Source organism: Myotis daubentonii, chromosome 2, assembly GCF_963259705.1.
Source record: "Myotis daubentonii chromosome 2, mMyoDau2.1, whole genome shotgun sequence".
In the NCBI taxonomy this organism is placed as follows: Eukaryota; Metazoa; Chordata; class Mammalia; order Chiroptera; family Vespertilionidae; genus Myotis; species Myotis daubentonii.
The window spans coordinates 120,273,049-120,287,885 of record NC_081841.1 but is presented as its reverse complement, the minus strand read 5'-3'; the positions used below and the strand labels follow the sequence as shown (position 1 = coordinate 120,287,885).

General features: G+C 40.5%; 1 protein-coding gene across 5 annotated transcripts in view; it reads left to right on the top strand.

Moving 5' to 3' along the window:
• The window catches only part of NBEA (neurobeachin), a 990,744-nt gene that overhangs the window by 929,296 nt on the left and 46,611 nt on the right, over positions 1-14,837 (top strand). For all 5 annotated transcript variants that reach the window (XM_059684425.1, XM_059684424.1, XM_059684423.1 and 2 more), the window contains one exon: positions 6,316-6,483. In XM_059684425.1, coding sequence (XP_059540408.1) covers positions 6,316-6,483 — 168 coding nt within the window. The remainder of the gene's footprint in view (positions 1-6,315; positions 6,484-14,837) is intronic.

Genomic DNA, 14,837 nt, shown 5'->3' with positions numbered 1-14,837 from the left:
TGTCTCCTGAACTGCAGCTCTTCTATTGTAGTTGCAGCTCGTCCTCACAGCCAGTTGAACTGGAGGTCAATTCCTCCTAATGACATCAACAGCAATCAAGGCTCAACTACAACAGTACTGTGCACACAGCCCACACAGGGGCACACCTACTGTGCCCAGCTCAGGTGACTGGGGAGCTAAGCCACTGAGTCCTACAGGGTACCTACTACACAAGGCCACTCTACTAATTCCAGGAGACACAGCAGCTCTACCTAATACACAGAAGCAAACACAGGGAAGCAGCCAAAATGCAGAGAAAAAGATATATGTCACAAATAAAAGAACCAAAGAAATCTTCAAAAAAATAACTAAATGAAATGAAAGCAAGCACACTATTAGATACAGAATTCAAAACAAAGGTTATAAAGATGCTCAAGGATCTTAATGAGAGCTTCAAGGGACTTAGTAAGAATTTCAAAGATCTTAGTGAGAATTTTAGGAAATTAGTGAGAACATCAAAGACATGAAAAAGGACCAGTCAGAAATGAAGGATACACTAACTGAAGTGAAGAATAATTCACAGGGAACCAACAGTAGAATAGAGGATGCCAAGAATCATATCAGTGATTCGGAATATGAGGAAGCAAAAAACACCCAATCAGAAGAGCAAAAAGAAAAAAGAATCCAAAAATATGAAGATAGTGTAACAACTTCAAGCATAGCAACATTCACATCATGGAGGTGCCAGAAAGAGAAGAGAGAGAGCAAGATATTGAAAATCTATTTGAAGAAATAATGATAGAAAACTTCCCCTACCTGGTGAAAGAAATAGACTATAAGTCCAGGAAACACAGAGAGTCCCAAACAAGAGGAACCCAAAGAGGCCCACACTAATACACATCACAATTAAAATGACAAAAGTTAAAGACAAAGAGAGAATCTTAAAGGCAGCACAAATGAAGCAGTTAGTTACCTACAAAGGAGCTCCCATAAGATCCTCAGCTGATTTCCCAACAGAAACTTTATAGGCCAGAAGGGTGTTGCAAGAAGTATTCAAAGTGATTAATAGCAAGAATCTACAACTACGATTACTCTATTCAGCAAAGCTATCATTTAGAATTGAAAGTCAGATAATGAGCTTCATAGATAAGAAAAAGCTAAAAGAGTTTATTATCACCAAACCAGTATTACATGAAATGTTGAAGGATATTCATGAAAAAGATGAAGGAGAGAAGAAAAAAGAAGAAAGAAGAAGAAGAAGAAGAAGAAGAAGAAGAAGAAGAAGAAGAAGAAGGAGAAGAAGAAGAAGAAGAAGAAGAAGAAGAAAATATGAACAATAAAATGACAATAAATACATATCTATCAATAATTAAATCTAAAAATCAAAATAAGTGAGCAAGAAATCTAGTGAACAAAATAAATTGATGAATAAAATAGAATCAGAGGCATGGAAACATGGAACAGACTAACTAATCTCAGAGGGAAGGGGGGAGGGGCAGGAAGAGATTAACCAAAGAATTTATATGCATACTAGAGGCCCGGTGCATGAAATTCGTGCACGGAAGGGGGGTTCCCTCAGCCCAGCCTGCACCCACTCCAATCGGGGACCCCTCAGGGGATGTCCGACTACCAGTTTACGCCTGATCCCCAGTGGTCAGACACCCCTCTCACAATCTGGGACCGCTGGCTCCTAACCACTCATCTGTATGCCTGCCTGATCGCCCCTAACTGCCTCTGCCTGATTGCCCCTAACTGCCCTCCTTGCCAGTCCGATCTTGCCCCCAACTGCCCTCCCCTGCCATCCTGATCTCACCCTTAACTGCCCTCCCCTGCCAGCCTGGTTGCCCTCCACTGCCCTCCTCTGCCAGCCAATTTAGTTCTGATTGGTCGGTTTCTATGCCAGTCAGTGTCAAAAGCTCCGCCTCCTAGGCAGCCATTGGCTCCTCACAGTTGACCCAGATTTGGTTCTGATTGGTCAGTTTCTATGTCTGTCAGTGTCAAAAGTTCTGCCTCCGAGGCAGCCATTGGCTCCTTACATTCACCCAGATTTGGTTCTGATTGGTCAGTTTCTATGCCAGTCAGCATCTCTGGGCCTATCAACAGGGCCTGATCAGAAAGGCAGGGCTGGTCAGAAGCCCCAGTGGAGGCCTGGAGAGAAATGGAGGCACAGCTGTTGGCCAGGTCAGGGGAGAAAGAGAGGCAAGTTCTGATCAACAGCTGCCACAGAGGCTATGAATCAGACCCTGCCTCTCTCTGCGGGCCTCTCTCTGGGCCTGATCTGCAGCCCCCTAGGCAGTCAGTGCTGGGTCAGGGCTCCCGCAGCAGCCCCAGTCAGTGCTGGGTCGCCATGGCAACCCAGCATTGACTTCCTGTCTGGTTGAGGCTTCAGTGGTAATCAGTCATTACAACCCTGGCTCTTTACTATATAGACTAGAGGCCCGGTGCGCAAAATTTGTCCGCTCGGGGTGGGGGAGTGCATCCCTCAGCCCGGCCTGCACCATTTGCAGTCCAGGACCCCTTGGGGGATGTCCACCTGTTGACTTAGGCCCACTCCCTGGGGGATCAGGCTTAAGCTTGCAGTCAGACATCCTTCTGGCAGCCAGGGAGCCCTCAGTGTGTGCGAGAAATGTTGCTTTCCTTATTGTTTAGTAACCAAACCTAACTTCAACTTCAACCCCCATTCTGCCAAGTGAATAAACAAAAACAAAATATTATTTAACTTAGGTTCCCCACCCCCTTCTCTGGAGTTGTACTTCCATGTCAGACAGTTTATATCTCAGGCAGAGGTGCCAAAGAACCGAGCAGGGTCAAGAACATCTGGACCTCAGTCTCTGTCTGGGCTGGCCCCCACCCAGCTGCCCTTGACCCTCACCTCAGAGCTCAAGTACATGCTGATTCCTAGTATATTCTCCTCATCTGGGCCTTGAGGCCTCTTGAGTCCAATTTGCTCTCTCCCTCCCTCCCTGCCACCTTCTCTCTCTCACACGAAGAGCTATTGGGTTTTCTGGGGTGAGGTCCTCTGACACCTCCTCAGCCCCGTTGCACGAACACCATCTTGGTGCCTTGGTCACGGCCACAAAGCTGTGTGGCTGCTCTCAGACCCTCATCTCCTGCTGCCTTAGGGAGTGACTCAGTGGGGGTCGGGGGGTCACAGTCCTTTTTACATGGCCGCCAACAAACACTCAGTGTTCCTTCCCTCTAGTTCTCCTTCTCCTCCCACGTCTATGTGCAGGGCAGGGGAGGGTGGGAGGCAGGCGTGTCTGACCCAGCATACAGGCTTCCAGATCCACTGCTCCCCCAGGAGGTCTTCCACGCTCTGGACCTCGACACCCAGAACCTGCCCCCTCTCAGCTGCAGGTCTTTGCCCACAGTGGTCAAGTCTGTTTAGAGCAGTGGTTCTCAACCTTGGCTGCACATTAGAATCACCTGGGAATCTTTTTAAAATCCTGATTTCTGGGCCTCATCCTCCGGAAACTCTGTTTCTTTGTTACTAATGTTGTGGCCCCACCCCATAACAAAGAAACAGAATTTCCGGAGGATGAGGCCCAGAAATCAGGATTTTAAAAAGATTCCCAGGTGATTCTAATGTGCAGCCAAGGTTGAGAACCACTGGTTTAGAGGCTTGAAGTCAAGAAGTGCCTCTTTGTTCTCTGTTTTCTGGAGGTGGTCAGTGTGGAACATTCCTGCCTGGATTGGGGAGGGGTCTCTGGGTGTTAAGAATACCAGGAAAGGGAGCACAGAATCCTCTAGAGCTCTGAGATGGGAAAGGCAGCACCCCCTCACCTCTAACCCCAGGACGTTTCTTTAGAAGCAGAAGCCTCATCCTGTGCAGGGGCCTGTGCTGGCTGCCTCAGTTTCTCAGAGACAATGAATTTGATGAACGTCTTTTCCCCACTGCAGTAGCTGCTTCATTTGTTCGTTCTCGCATTTTTCATTAGCTGCTAAATCGCCCCTGTGGCTGCAAACCTGTTGTGCCTGACTCAGCCAGTGGGGAGCTATGGGAGCTGTGCAGGAACAGGGGAAGGGGGAGGGGGGCCCCGGCCAGCAGAGAAGGTCAGTGGTGCCTGCCGGGCTGTCTCAGAGGATGTGGCTTAGGTTAGGTCCTGTCCTTTGGCAACTTTAGGAGGGGAGGCTGTGTCCTCCGCTCACCACTTTGACTCAGGGGCAGAAGTTCTCCTTGCTCTCTGGCCTCATAACTCAGTGGATCATAGTGGGATGCGGCAGGCAGGCGGCTTCTGCAGTTGCACACGGGAGCCGGCCTGCAACCCAGGACGGTCGGGTCACGGGCGGCGGGCAGGCGGCTTCTGTGGCTGTACACAGGTGTGAGCAGGTGGCTTCTGCGGCTGCACATGGGCCCCGGCCTGCGGCCCAGACCTGATCGGGTCATGGTCAGCAGGCAGGCGGCTTCTGGGGCTGCCGCATGGGGGCCTGGATGGCGGCTGGCAATGGTGGCTCACGCTGTCCCGCCCTGCCTGCAGTATGCAAATTAGCCGCCATCTTGGATGGCAGTTAATTTGCATATGGCACTGATTAGCCAATGGGAAGCTGTCGGAGGTATGGTTAATTACCCTTTTTGTCTATTATTAGATAGGATATGCATTACCCATGGAAACAAATAATAGGATGGTGAAGACCTAAGGTGGGTTGGGAACCAGGTGGAGAGAGGCAAAGTGGGGAAAGGGGGACATTTATAATACTCTCAACAATAAAGGTTTTTTAAAAAAGAAGTCCTAAAAATAGTAGGGGAGGGTAGGATCAATGTTTGAGGAGTCAGGTAAAGTTCATACTAAGTGTGTTATGTTTGGCGGAACCTTGGAAGATGTAATTAGAGGATTGCAGTATGAGCATGATGGTTTCAGAGGTCTGTTCCACAAGCAGGGTGATAGAGGGGCTGGATGAAAGAAAGACATTGAAGCCTGTTACATGTGGAGAGCAGTGAGAGAGCTTAGACTTGGATGGTGCCAGTGGGAATGGAGCTATGCCTCTGTATTGTACATCCAGTAAGCATTCAACTAATAAAATAAAATGCTAGACATTTTGAAAGGAATAAATCAAGAAAGAGATTGAGGTTAATAAATCATTATCTAAATGTGATCATAGGAAAAGTTAAAAAGTATCATTCAGATATTTTATAGATTTTTAAAAATAAAATATAACTATCAGAGGACTAATTTCAAGTGCTTTTTTATAAATGAATTTCAAATTAGTTTTAAGATCTTAGAAATCAGAGACATGCATCCAGAGAATGAATTTATCCACATATTTAATTACAGCTGTAATGTAGAGAATTGTTTTTTATTGCTATGCATAGTTAAAATTTAAGAAGCTAGTTCTACAGCTTTTTATTCATGTTGCTGAAATCAGTGTGCTCTTAAAATGAATAAGAAATTGATAAATGAATGCGTTAAGTGAGAGGAATAGTGAGCCACACATTATCACTGCTCATGTCTGTTATAAACTGAACTCCATCCCTACATGACAAGTTACCTCTGGGAAGCTTTTGATGGCTTCTTAGGAAAAGAAAAAACATTTTTTTCCTGACTCTTTATGACAGTGGTTCTCAACCTTCTGGCCCTTTAAATACAGTTCCTCATGTTGTGACCCAACCATAAAATTATTTTTGTTGCTACTTCATAACTGTAATGTTGCTACTGTTATGAATCGTAATATAAATATCTGATATGCAGGATGGTCTTAGGCGACGCGACCCCTGTGAAAGGGTCGTTCTATTGCCAAAGGGGTGGCGACCCACAGGTTGAGAACTGCTGCTTTATGAGCTCATTAACTTTCAGCAATTTCTCATCAGCTAGCAAACATCTAAAATTGCCAAGTGATTCCAAAACTGTATAATAACAGAATTAATTGTGGCAGAAGGAAGGCATTCCCTTTTTTTAGAGTTCAATTTTGTAGAGGTAAGTTTGCATATTCAGGCAGAAAAATATGTGTATATCAAAGTTTCTAATAAAACTGTTGTGTTTCAAACTAATGTTTCAAAATTAGGAATAAAATCATTGTAAAATAGCATTAAAATAGGCATTTCAACTTATCTTTAAACATGAACATGACTTTGTAAGAAATGTATTTAATATTAAAATTTATATTGTATAGGTAATGGAATGAAGAGAAAGTTAAGCATTTAAGAAAAAAATTTTCATTTACGTTTATGTTTTATTAGAGGTTGTATTTTGCCATTTCTAGGAGCAAAAGATCAAATATAGATAAAATATAGGAGTGTAAAGACCATGTCCTGCTTATTTCTATAGAATATCTCAAAGTAAGAAAAAAAGAGAGCTAAGTTTTTACGGACTCTCATTTTCTTTCCTTGACTAATTTCAGGCCTTGGAAAGTGAATTTGTTTCTTGCCAACTCCATCAGTGGATTGATCTTATATTTGGCTACAAACAGCGAGGACCTGAAGCAGTTCGTGCTCTGAATGTTTTTCACTACTTGACGTACGAAGGCTCTATGAACCTGGATAGCATCACTGACCCTGTGCTCAGGGAGGTAGGTGTTCAGTCCCATAATTAAAAAAGAAATCTGTCATTCCTCAAACACACATGTGACTTTGCAGCTCTTTCTGTATAAGTTTCCTTTTAACATAAATTTTCACAAAATATAAATTTCAATCCTTGACAAATGTGGAAAAATGAATGTTATATATCAAAACTAAGTAATGATATCTGCATGTTGTTCCTATATAAATTGCAGACATATATAATGAACTCAAATACACTTATTTCATTTTACTTCAGCATCTTCATTAAAATGCTTAATGACTTATGTGTGTAATTAATGTAACCTAGTTGAATATTTAAATACTAGGATCACAGTGCATAAATTCATGTACCTTGAAAGGAACTCTGGGCTGTGAGGCTGTGGTGGGCACAGGAGCAGGTCTCAGCCCATCCTCCATGCCCTAGGTCCCCTCTCTGCCTGCATCCCTGCTCCCACCGCCGCCACTCCCACACGCTGATGGCGCCAGTCCTGCTTGCACCCCTGATGGCGCGGAGCAATTGGAGCCAGCACCAACAGTGGGTGCGAGCAGGACCGGCACTGTCAGCGGGTGCAAGTGGTAGCTGGTGCCCTGATCATCCCTCAGGAGCAGAGGGAGGTAGAGAAGTCTTGAGGGGTGATCGGGGCCAGCAGCCGCTGCTCGCACCCACTGACAGTGCTGTGATTGGGGGTGCAAGCAGTGGCTCTGGTGCTGGCAGTGGGTATGAGTGGGGCTGGTGCCAGCAGCAGGTGTGAGCACTCGGGGTGGGGGGGTTGGGGGGGGACCGTGATGCATGGGAGCAAAGAATTTTCAGTAACCACCAGAGACTTGCCCTGATGACAGTGACTGGCACCCTGCCTTGGTCTGGCGCCCCCACTCACCTGCTCCACCATCCCACCATGGCCAATGCCCGCCACGATCCACACGCTCCCCCTGGTGGTCAGTGCACATCATAGCAACCGGTTGTTTGGTTGTTCGGTTGTTCTGCCGTTCAGCCTATTTGCTATTAGGGTTGTATATATATAGATACATAGTAGTTCACATAAAAATAATCTGCCAGTGTGTTTTTTAATAAAAGCAAAGTGACAAATTTCTAGATAGAATACTCAAAAAATACATCAATGAAATAGATGAGACTATAGAATTTTATTCCCATATGTTCTCACCCTAAAATTTTATAGTGAACAGTTGGGAATTATATACTAAAGCAGCAATTATCAACCTTTTTCATTTCATGGCACACATGAACCAATTACTAAAATTCTGCAGCATACCAAAAATATAATTTTTGATGATCTGACAAAAAATTGGTATAATTTTGATTCGTTGACACTGGTTATTGTTGTGTTGGCTGTTGTCATTTTTTTATTTGATAATCCAAGGGAAAAGAGGTCAGTGCCCCTGACTAAATAGGTATTGCATGTTTAAAAAATTCTTGTGGCACACAGGTTGAAAATTGCTGTGTTATAGTATTTGTATAAGTATTTTTAGTGAAAATATTCAGATAAAATATGTAAATCACTTCCACATTGCATAACATGATTTAAGATAGGTGAAAAGAATGAACATGCAACAGCTGCTACATAAGTGTCACTGCAAGGAAGCTCTATACCAGTCTTCCTTCTACCATCTGCTTTATGCAAAACAAACAATCATTTCTACATTTCATTCAGCAAAATGCTTTTTAATTTTTAATTTTAGATGTGGAAAACTTGTAGATTTGGAAAAGTAAAGCCCTACAAGAAGAACTTGCATCCATAAAGTTATTTCTTACATACTTCTATAAAAACAAGATGACTTTATTTGTATGGCTTCAAGCCAAGAAGAGGATAGAGAAGGGACATGCCTCATGATCATTGATCATTGGACCCTTACGGCTAATATTCAGAAAACACATTACAAGCATGGTAATAAGTGCAATATTATAGCATATTGTGTACACAAAGAAGTAGAATTATTGCCTGAAGCTAGGAGTAAAAGATAGAGACAGATAATAAATGAATGAGAGAGAAGTCAGATATAATGAAATTAGTTGGTGAAATAGGGATATTCTCTACAAAACATTACACTCACCTGATTTAGTATCTCCTCAGTTGTCTTCAACTATAATAAGATTAATTTGTAGGAGATAATTCTAACTGAGCTTAATTATTCTCTTAAAAATACACCTTTGCTTAACACACTCAGTTCTATAAACTCCTTACAAACTACATTCTCCTTTTAAAACCAATACCTTCTTACCAAATAATAGACAAACGTAAATTGACTGTCCCTCCGCTATGCTTACCAGCCAATCAAGAGAGTATGCAAATTAACCCAACAAAGATGATGGTTAATTTGCATATGTAGGCATGAAGCAGCAGAGTGAAGACTGAAGGCTCTGGCCAGAGCAGCGAAGGCCTGGGTCCCAGGTGCTGGAGGAAAACCGGTGCTGCCAGCCAGGGAAGGGAAAGCCTATTGCACAAATCTCTTCATGCAATGGGCCTCTAGTAGAATTATAAAAAAAGAAAATTATTGAAATAGTGTCTTACTTTATTCCAAGACCAACTTCAAATTACTGTTTTTACTTTTAAATATTGTAGACATTTTTGCTCCTGAATATTTTATTATATACTTTATCCATTATAAAGTTCTGTTCTTATAAAGAAAGTTGCAAAGTAATCCTCTGGGACAAATACAAATATTTTAAGCTTATTGCATGTAATGAAAGTGCAAGGCACATTAAAATTGACAAAAAATAGAAGATTTTTTTATATTTAAATGAGAGGAGAAATTGATTAATGAGAGAATAAAGAGAAAATGGAATCAGAATTGAGACTTTCTTTACATGGATGTAGTGTTTATTATTTGAATCCTTAAAAACATTCCTGCTTCTGCAAAATACCACACCATTGCTTTGGACAGTGAAAGAAACAACATATAGGTCTTAATTGTCAAACTGTAGAACTTCCTACTGAGTCATTAGATGAAAATATATAATATAAAATTTTTCTTTTGGGGGAAATGGTTCAATCACAGGGTTTTTCTTATAGATCATCAAACAATATGTAGCATACTGTGGCCTCGAAGTGATGCAGACTTGTTGAGTGCTAAGGTACTTTAGTTCAGGACTCTCTCCTCTAGCAAATTACTGCTGAATACTGAGGTTCCATTAGAGAAACCCTGAGAATCATTCTGTGATATGTGTCCTCCTTCCCTAGGCTCCATACTTGCCTCCCAGACCCAATAACTCTTATTTTCAGAATACTAGGTGAGGAAGCATATACCTGGAACACAAGTTACTTCCTTCTCCAGCCAGCATAGGCCCAAGCACACACCAGCAGAGATGTTTGCCCTGACCCTAGGACCTGTGTCAACTCAGCAGATTAAATGTGTCAACAGATTAAATTATTTTATGGATATGAGTTAATTTTCTCTCTCCTCACTCCCTACCCTTATCTTCTCTACCACTAACCTAACATATTCCCACAACAGAAGTTCTGCGCTTACATTTAAGAACCAGCAACAGAGGATAAATCAGCTGAATCATTGAGCTATTTAATGTGACCAAGTAATTAATCTCACTCCACCTCAGTTGCTCTCTTTATAAAGGAGGGATAATACAGAGAATACGTTTCCCAACATTAAAGCACTTACATCTCCTGTCAGAAGAAAGAGCTGTAGAGAAGTAGAATGAAGCATAGCATAGTCACTATTTGGTGGTCATCTGTGCTCCTTTACATGCACAGTCCTCTTGTGAGGAGGCCTTTAGGAGGCACAACACCTCTTTAAAAAAATCAGTGTTGACTTCCTGGAGGTCTGCACTGTGCTGTTATGACTTGAGAGAGTTGATACCTACCTAAGTTCTTAGAAAAAAAGCAGTGGCCAAAATGTTAACCCTTGTATTAAGCTAAGTGCATTATCTTTATTTGATAATATTTATCTTAGTATTTTTTAAATGATAAGATGACTACTTTTCACATAAATAAAACCAAAGGAAGCCCATTACAATTAACCTCCATCAAACTCCAACTAGCCTAAGGAAGATGTTTCTTTTAATTCCTTAAATTAAACACTGGTTTAAAAGAGAAATATCTGATATGTGAATGTCCCTTTTGTAAAAAAAGAAATCCCACATTTTGAGCTTTGAAGTTAGAGCTAAAATTTGATAAATAGCTTAAGGTTATTGATTCTTTCTTGACAGGTGAAATCATGAAGCAGCACTAATCACAGCAATTATGGTATTAAGATGTCAAGAAATTAGAGGTCACAGTAACATAATTTTCTTCTCTATGTCATATTTAAAATTGACATTCTTTGATAGCTTCGGATCTCTGGTTGAGAAAAATAGGGTGGCTTAATGTATTTTATACTTGTAAAGCAGTAATTGATAATAATCTCTTTCATGATAGCCTCTGGACAGAAACATGACAGAACAGTTCTGGTGCAAAGCTCTTCTTAATACATAAACACTACAGCTGTTGGATATTAGAAATTATTTTAATTGTAAAGTCTTGGCTTACATCATAAATTAGATGCTTTTTTTCATAGATGAGCACAACTGGCTAAGTACATACTTTAAATATTATAATTAATTTTTTATCCATTTTTACATATTAATAAAAAAATTATGTGATTTTATTTATATTTTTACCTACCAAATGATGGCTGAAAAACTCCATCTTGTGGTCTGCTTAAGTTAGTAATTATCTGGTCCCACAGTTTTCTACCTTCTTGCTACTCAAATGTGGTCCAGAAACCACCAATATCAGCATCACCTGGGAACTTGTTTGAACTTCAGACTCTCAGGCACCCCCAACCTACTGAATTAGGACATGCATTTAAGGAGATCCTAGCTGACTTGTTTGAAATAGTAAAGCTAAAGAAGTATTGAAGTGTGTTAGAATGGCCTAGTAAACTTTATTTCCCTGCAAAAGTAGAGAGAATGGTGTATTGAATCCCTATGTACCTATCACCCAATTTTAAAAATAAATCTTATTTCATCTATACCCCCACTCTTACCCCTCAACTATTTTCAAATGCCATATCCATCTCATCACATCTAATACACTGTCCCCTTCCCCATCCCATGGACATCTTGGAATATCTAGGGAAAAGGATCAAGCAGGTTTATTTTGAGGGAAATAAAATCTCCCCAGGCATTTTATATACATTCCCAGTAAAAAACAAACAAACAAACAAAAACATTAACCTAGCCTAAAGCTCTTATTAAATGATTTTTCCAACACTCAGCTATGCAGCCAGAGAGCACATTTAAGTGAATTCTCCTGATTCTCAAGTCAAGTTTTCTTTAGTCCCATTATTTTCTAGGAATATAAAAATAACAGAATATTTACTAATGCTTATTTGTTTCCAGGATGATATTCTTCTTACTTCCAAAGTGATTCTTAAAAGTTTAAGGGGTACCTAATATGTATTTTCATTTTATTAAGCTGTATTAAATTATTCTTAATATCTTAGTTACTATTATTAATGTAAACTTGTTGGTCTTAGTCTTTTCCTATATAAAACAAAACAGTGCAGAAAAAAATTAAGCCATGAAATAAATTATCAAGGATATAACAAGATATGTTAAATTTGTTGTTAAAATGTTTCATGATGGAGATTTATTTATTTAAAGGTAAAAATACCATAATGAAAAATAACTGACTCCTACCTCTAGATTTAATTCTATTTATGGGTTTTAATTGTTGACACTATTACAGATGTCCCCCATTTTCTTCCCCACTTTGCCCACTTCCATCCAGTATCCCTGCATCTGGACTTTATAAGCAAAAAGGATATGCATATGTGTTCTTTGTCTAATCTCTTCACCTTCTTTCATCTAGTCCGCCCCACTCTCCTCCCCTCTGACATCTGTCAGTCTGTTCCATACATCTATGCCTCTGGATCTATTTTGTTAGTTTATTTTGTCCATTGGATCCCACATATAAGTGAGATCATGTGGTACAGTGGGGCCTTGGCTTACGAGTGTCCCGACTAACAAGTTTTTCAAGAAACAAGCCGTCTCTCGGCTGATTTTTTGCTTTGAGTTGTGAGCTAAAATTCGGGTTATGAGCCAGCTTCAGATACCCCACCGCTAGTTGGTGCAGCGAACATCACAGTGAACGCCACAACATCAGCCCAGCATCACGTGTCTCACTCGTTCACTTCATTATTTGACATACGAGTAATTTGAGTTACGAGCTCCGTCACGGAACAAATTAAACCCGTAAGTCAAGGCCCCACTGTATTTGTCTTTCTCTGACTGGCTTATTTCACTTAGAATAATAATCTCCAGATTTGCCTTGCTGGTGTGACTCAGTGGTTGAGCATCAACCCATGCACCAAGAGGACATTGGTTTGATTCCTGGTCAGGGCATATGCCCAGGTTGTAGGCTTGATCCCAATAGGGGGCATGCAGGAGGCAGCTGATGGATGATGTTTCTCTCTCATCAATGTTTCTATCTCTCTATCCTTTTCCCTTCCTCTACCTCTAAAAATCAATAAAAACGTATTAAATAATAATAATAAAATAGGGAACTCATACATTTTTAACAAAAGAAAGATAAACAATCCAGTAAAAAATGGGCAAAACACCTAAATAGACACTTTTCTAAAGTGGACATACAGAAGGCCAAGAGATATATGAAAACATGCTCAAACTCACTAATCATCCGAGAGATGAAAATCAAAATGACAATGAGGTATCATCTCACACCTGTTAGAATGGCTATCATCAACAAATCGATAAATGACAAGGGGTGGCCAGGATGTGGAGAAAAAGGAACCCCTGTGCACTGCTGGTGGGAATGCAGACTGGTGCAGCCACTGTGGAAAACAATATGGAGTTTCCTCAAAAAATTAAAAATGGAACTCCCATTTGACCCAGTGATCCCACTACTAGGAATATATCCCAAGAAATCAGAAACACCAATCAGAAAGGATATATAGGTTCATAGCAGCACAATTTACCATAGCTAAGATTTGGAAACAGCCTAAGTGCCCATCAGCAGATGAGTGGATTAGAAAACTGTGGTACCTCTACACAATGGGATACTACACTGCTGTAAAAAAGAAGGAACTCTTACCATTTGCAACAGCATGGATGGTAATAGAGAGCATTATGCTAAGCGAAATAAGTCAGCCAGAGAAAGATAAATATCACATGATCTCACTCATTTATGGAATATAATGAACAACATAAACTGATGAACAAAAACAGATCCAGAGACAGGGAAACATGGAACAGACCATCAAACCTCAGAGGAAAGGCGGGGGTGGGGGGTGGGGAGTGGTAAGAGATCAACCAAAGGACTTGTATGCATGCATATAAGCATAACCAATGGACACAGACACTAGGGGGGTTAGGGCATGTGATGGGGGTTGGGGTGGCCAGGGAGAGGTCAATGGAGGAAAAAGGAGACATATGTAATACTTTAAACAAAGAATTAAAGAATAATAATAATAATTTATATCTCTATATCAAAATATCTACAGTTGATAATGCCATACTGGAAAATTATTTACATGACTTCTTTTTGACATTGTGAAGTATACACATATAAGCCTACCATAAAAGGCTAATTTGCTCTCAAACTTTTAGAACAGATATGCAATCTATTTATAAATACATACACATTTATGCTGGAAATACTGAAACATTAAGTACATTTAATATTACCAGTAGTCATAAAAATGTGGTGTTTTTAGTCTAATTATCTGTTACTAATATTTCTTGGTCTTCTTAGATTATATATTTTTTTGATTTTCAATTTTTGTTTTCCTCACAGGAATAATTATGCATACCTGTGGATGTGCTATAGTGAAACTATGCCCATGGTTCACTTCAGTTTTCACTTTATTTTCTTGCTGAAATATTCCTTGCTACTACAGAGAACTGACGTGATAGGATAGGTCTGTCAGGAACAAACCTGAAAGATGTGTCTTTAACTAAAACAGCTCTAATGCTTGCTTTCCTAGAAGGTGAATTAATAAAATGTATAAGGAAGAAAAATAACCCACTTCTCTTCCCGATGATTCAGCGGTTCTCAACCTATGGGTCATGAACAATGAAAATACATCCTGCATATCAGATATTTACATTACGATTCATAATAGTAGCAAAATTACAGTTATGAAGTAGCAACAAAAATAATTTTATGGTTGGGGGTCACCACAACATAAGGAACTGTATTAAAGGGTCGCGGCATTAGGAAGGTTGAGAACCACTGAGAGGGTTTTCATAGTGACAACACTGATGGCCTCTACAAGCATTGGTTATGCATTCTATGAATTTGTTATCCTTTGTTTTTTTTTCTTTCCCTACTTCTGACTTCTTTATTTGATATGACAAGGGATATCAACACCACCCTTTGGGAGCACT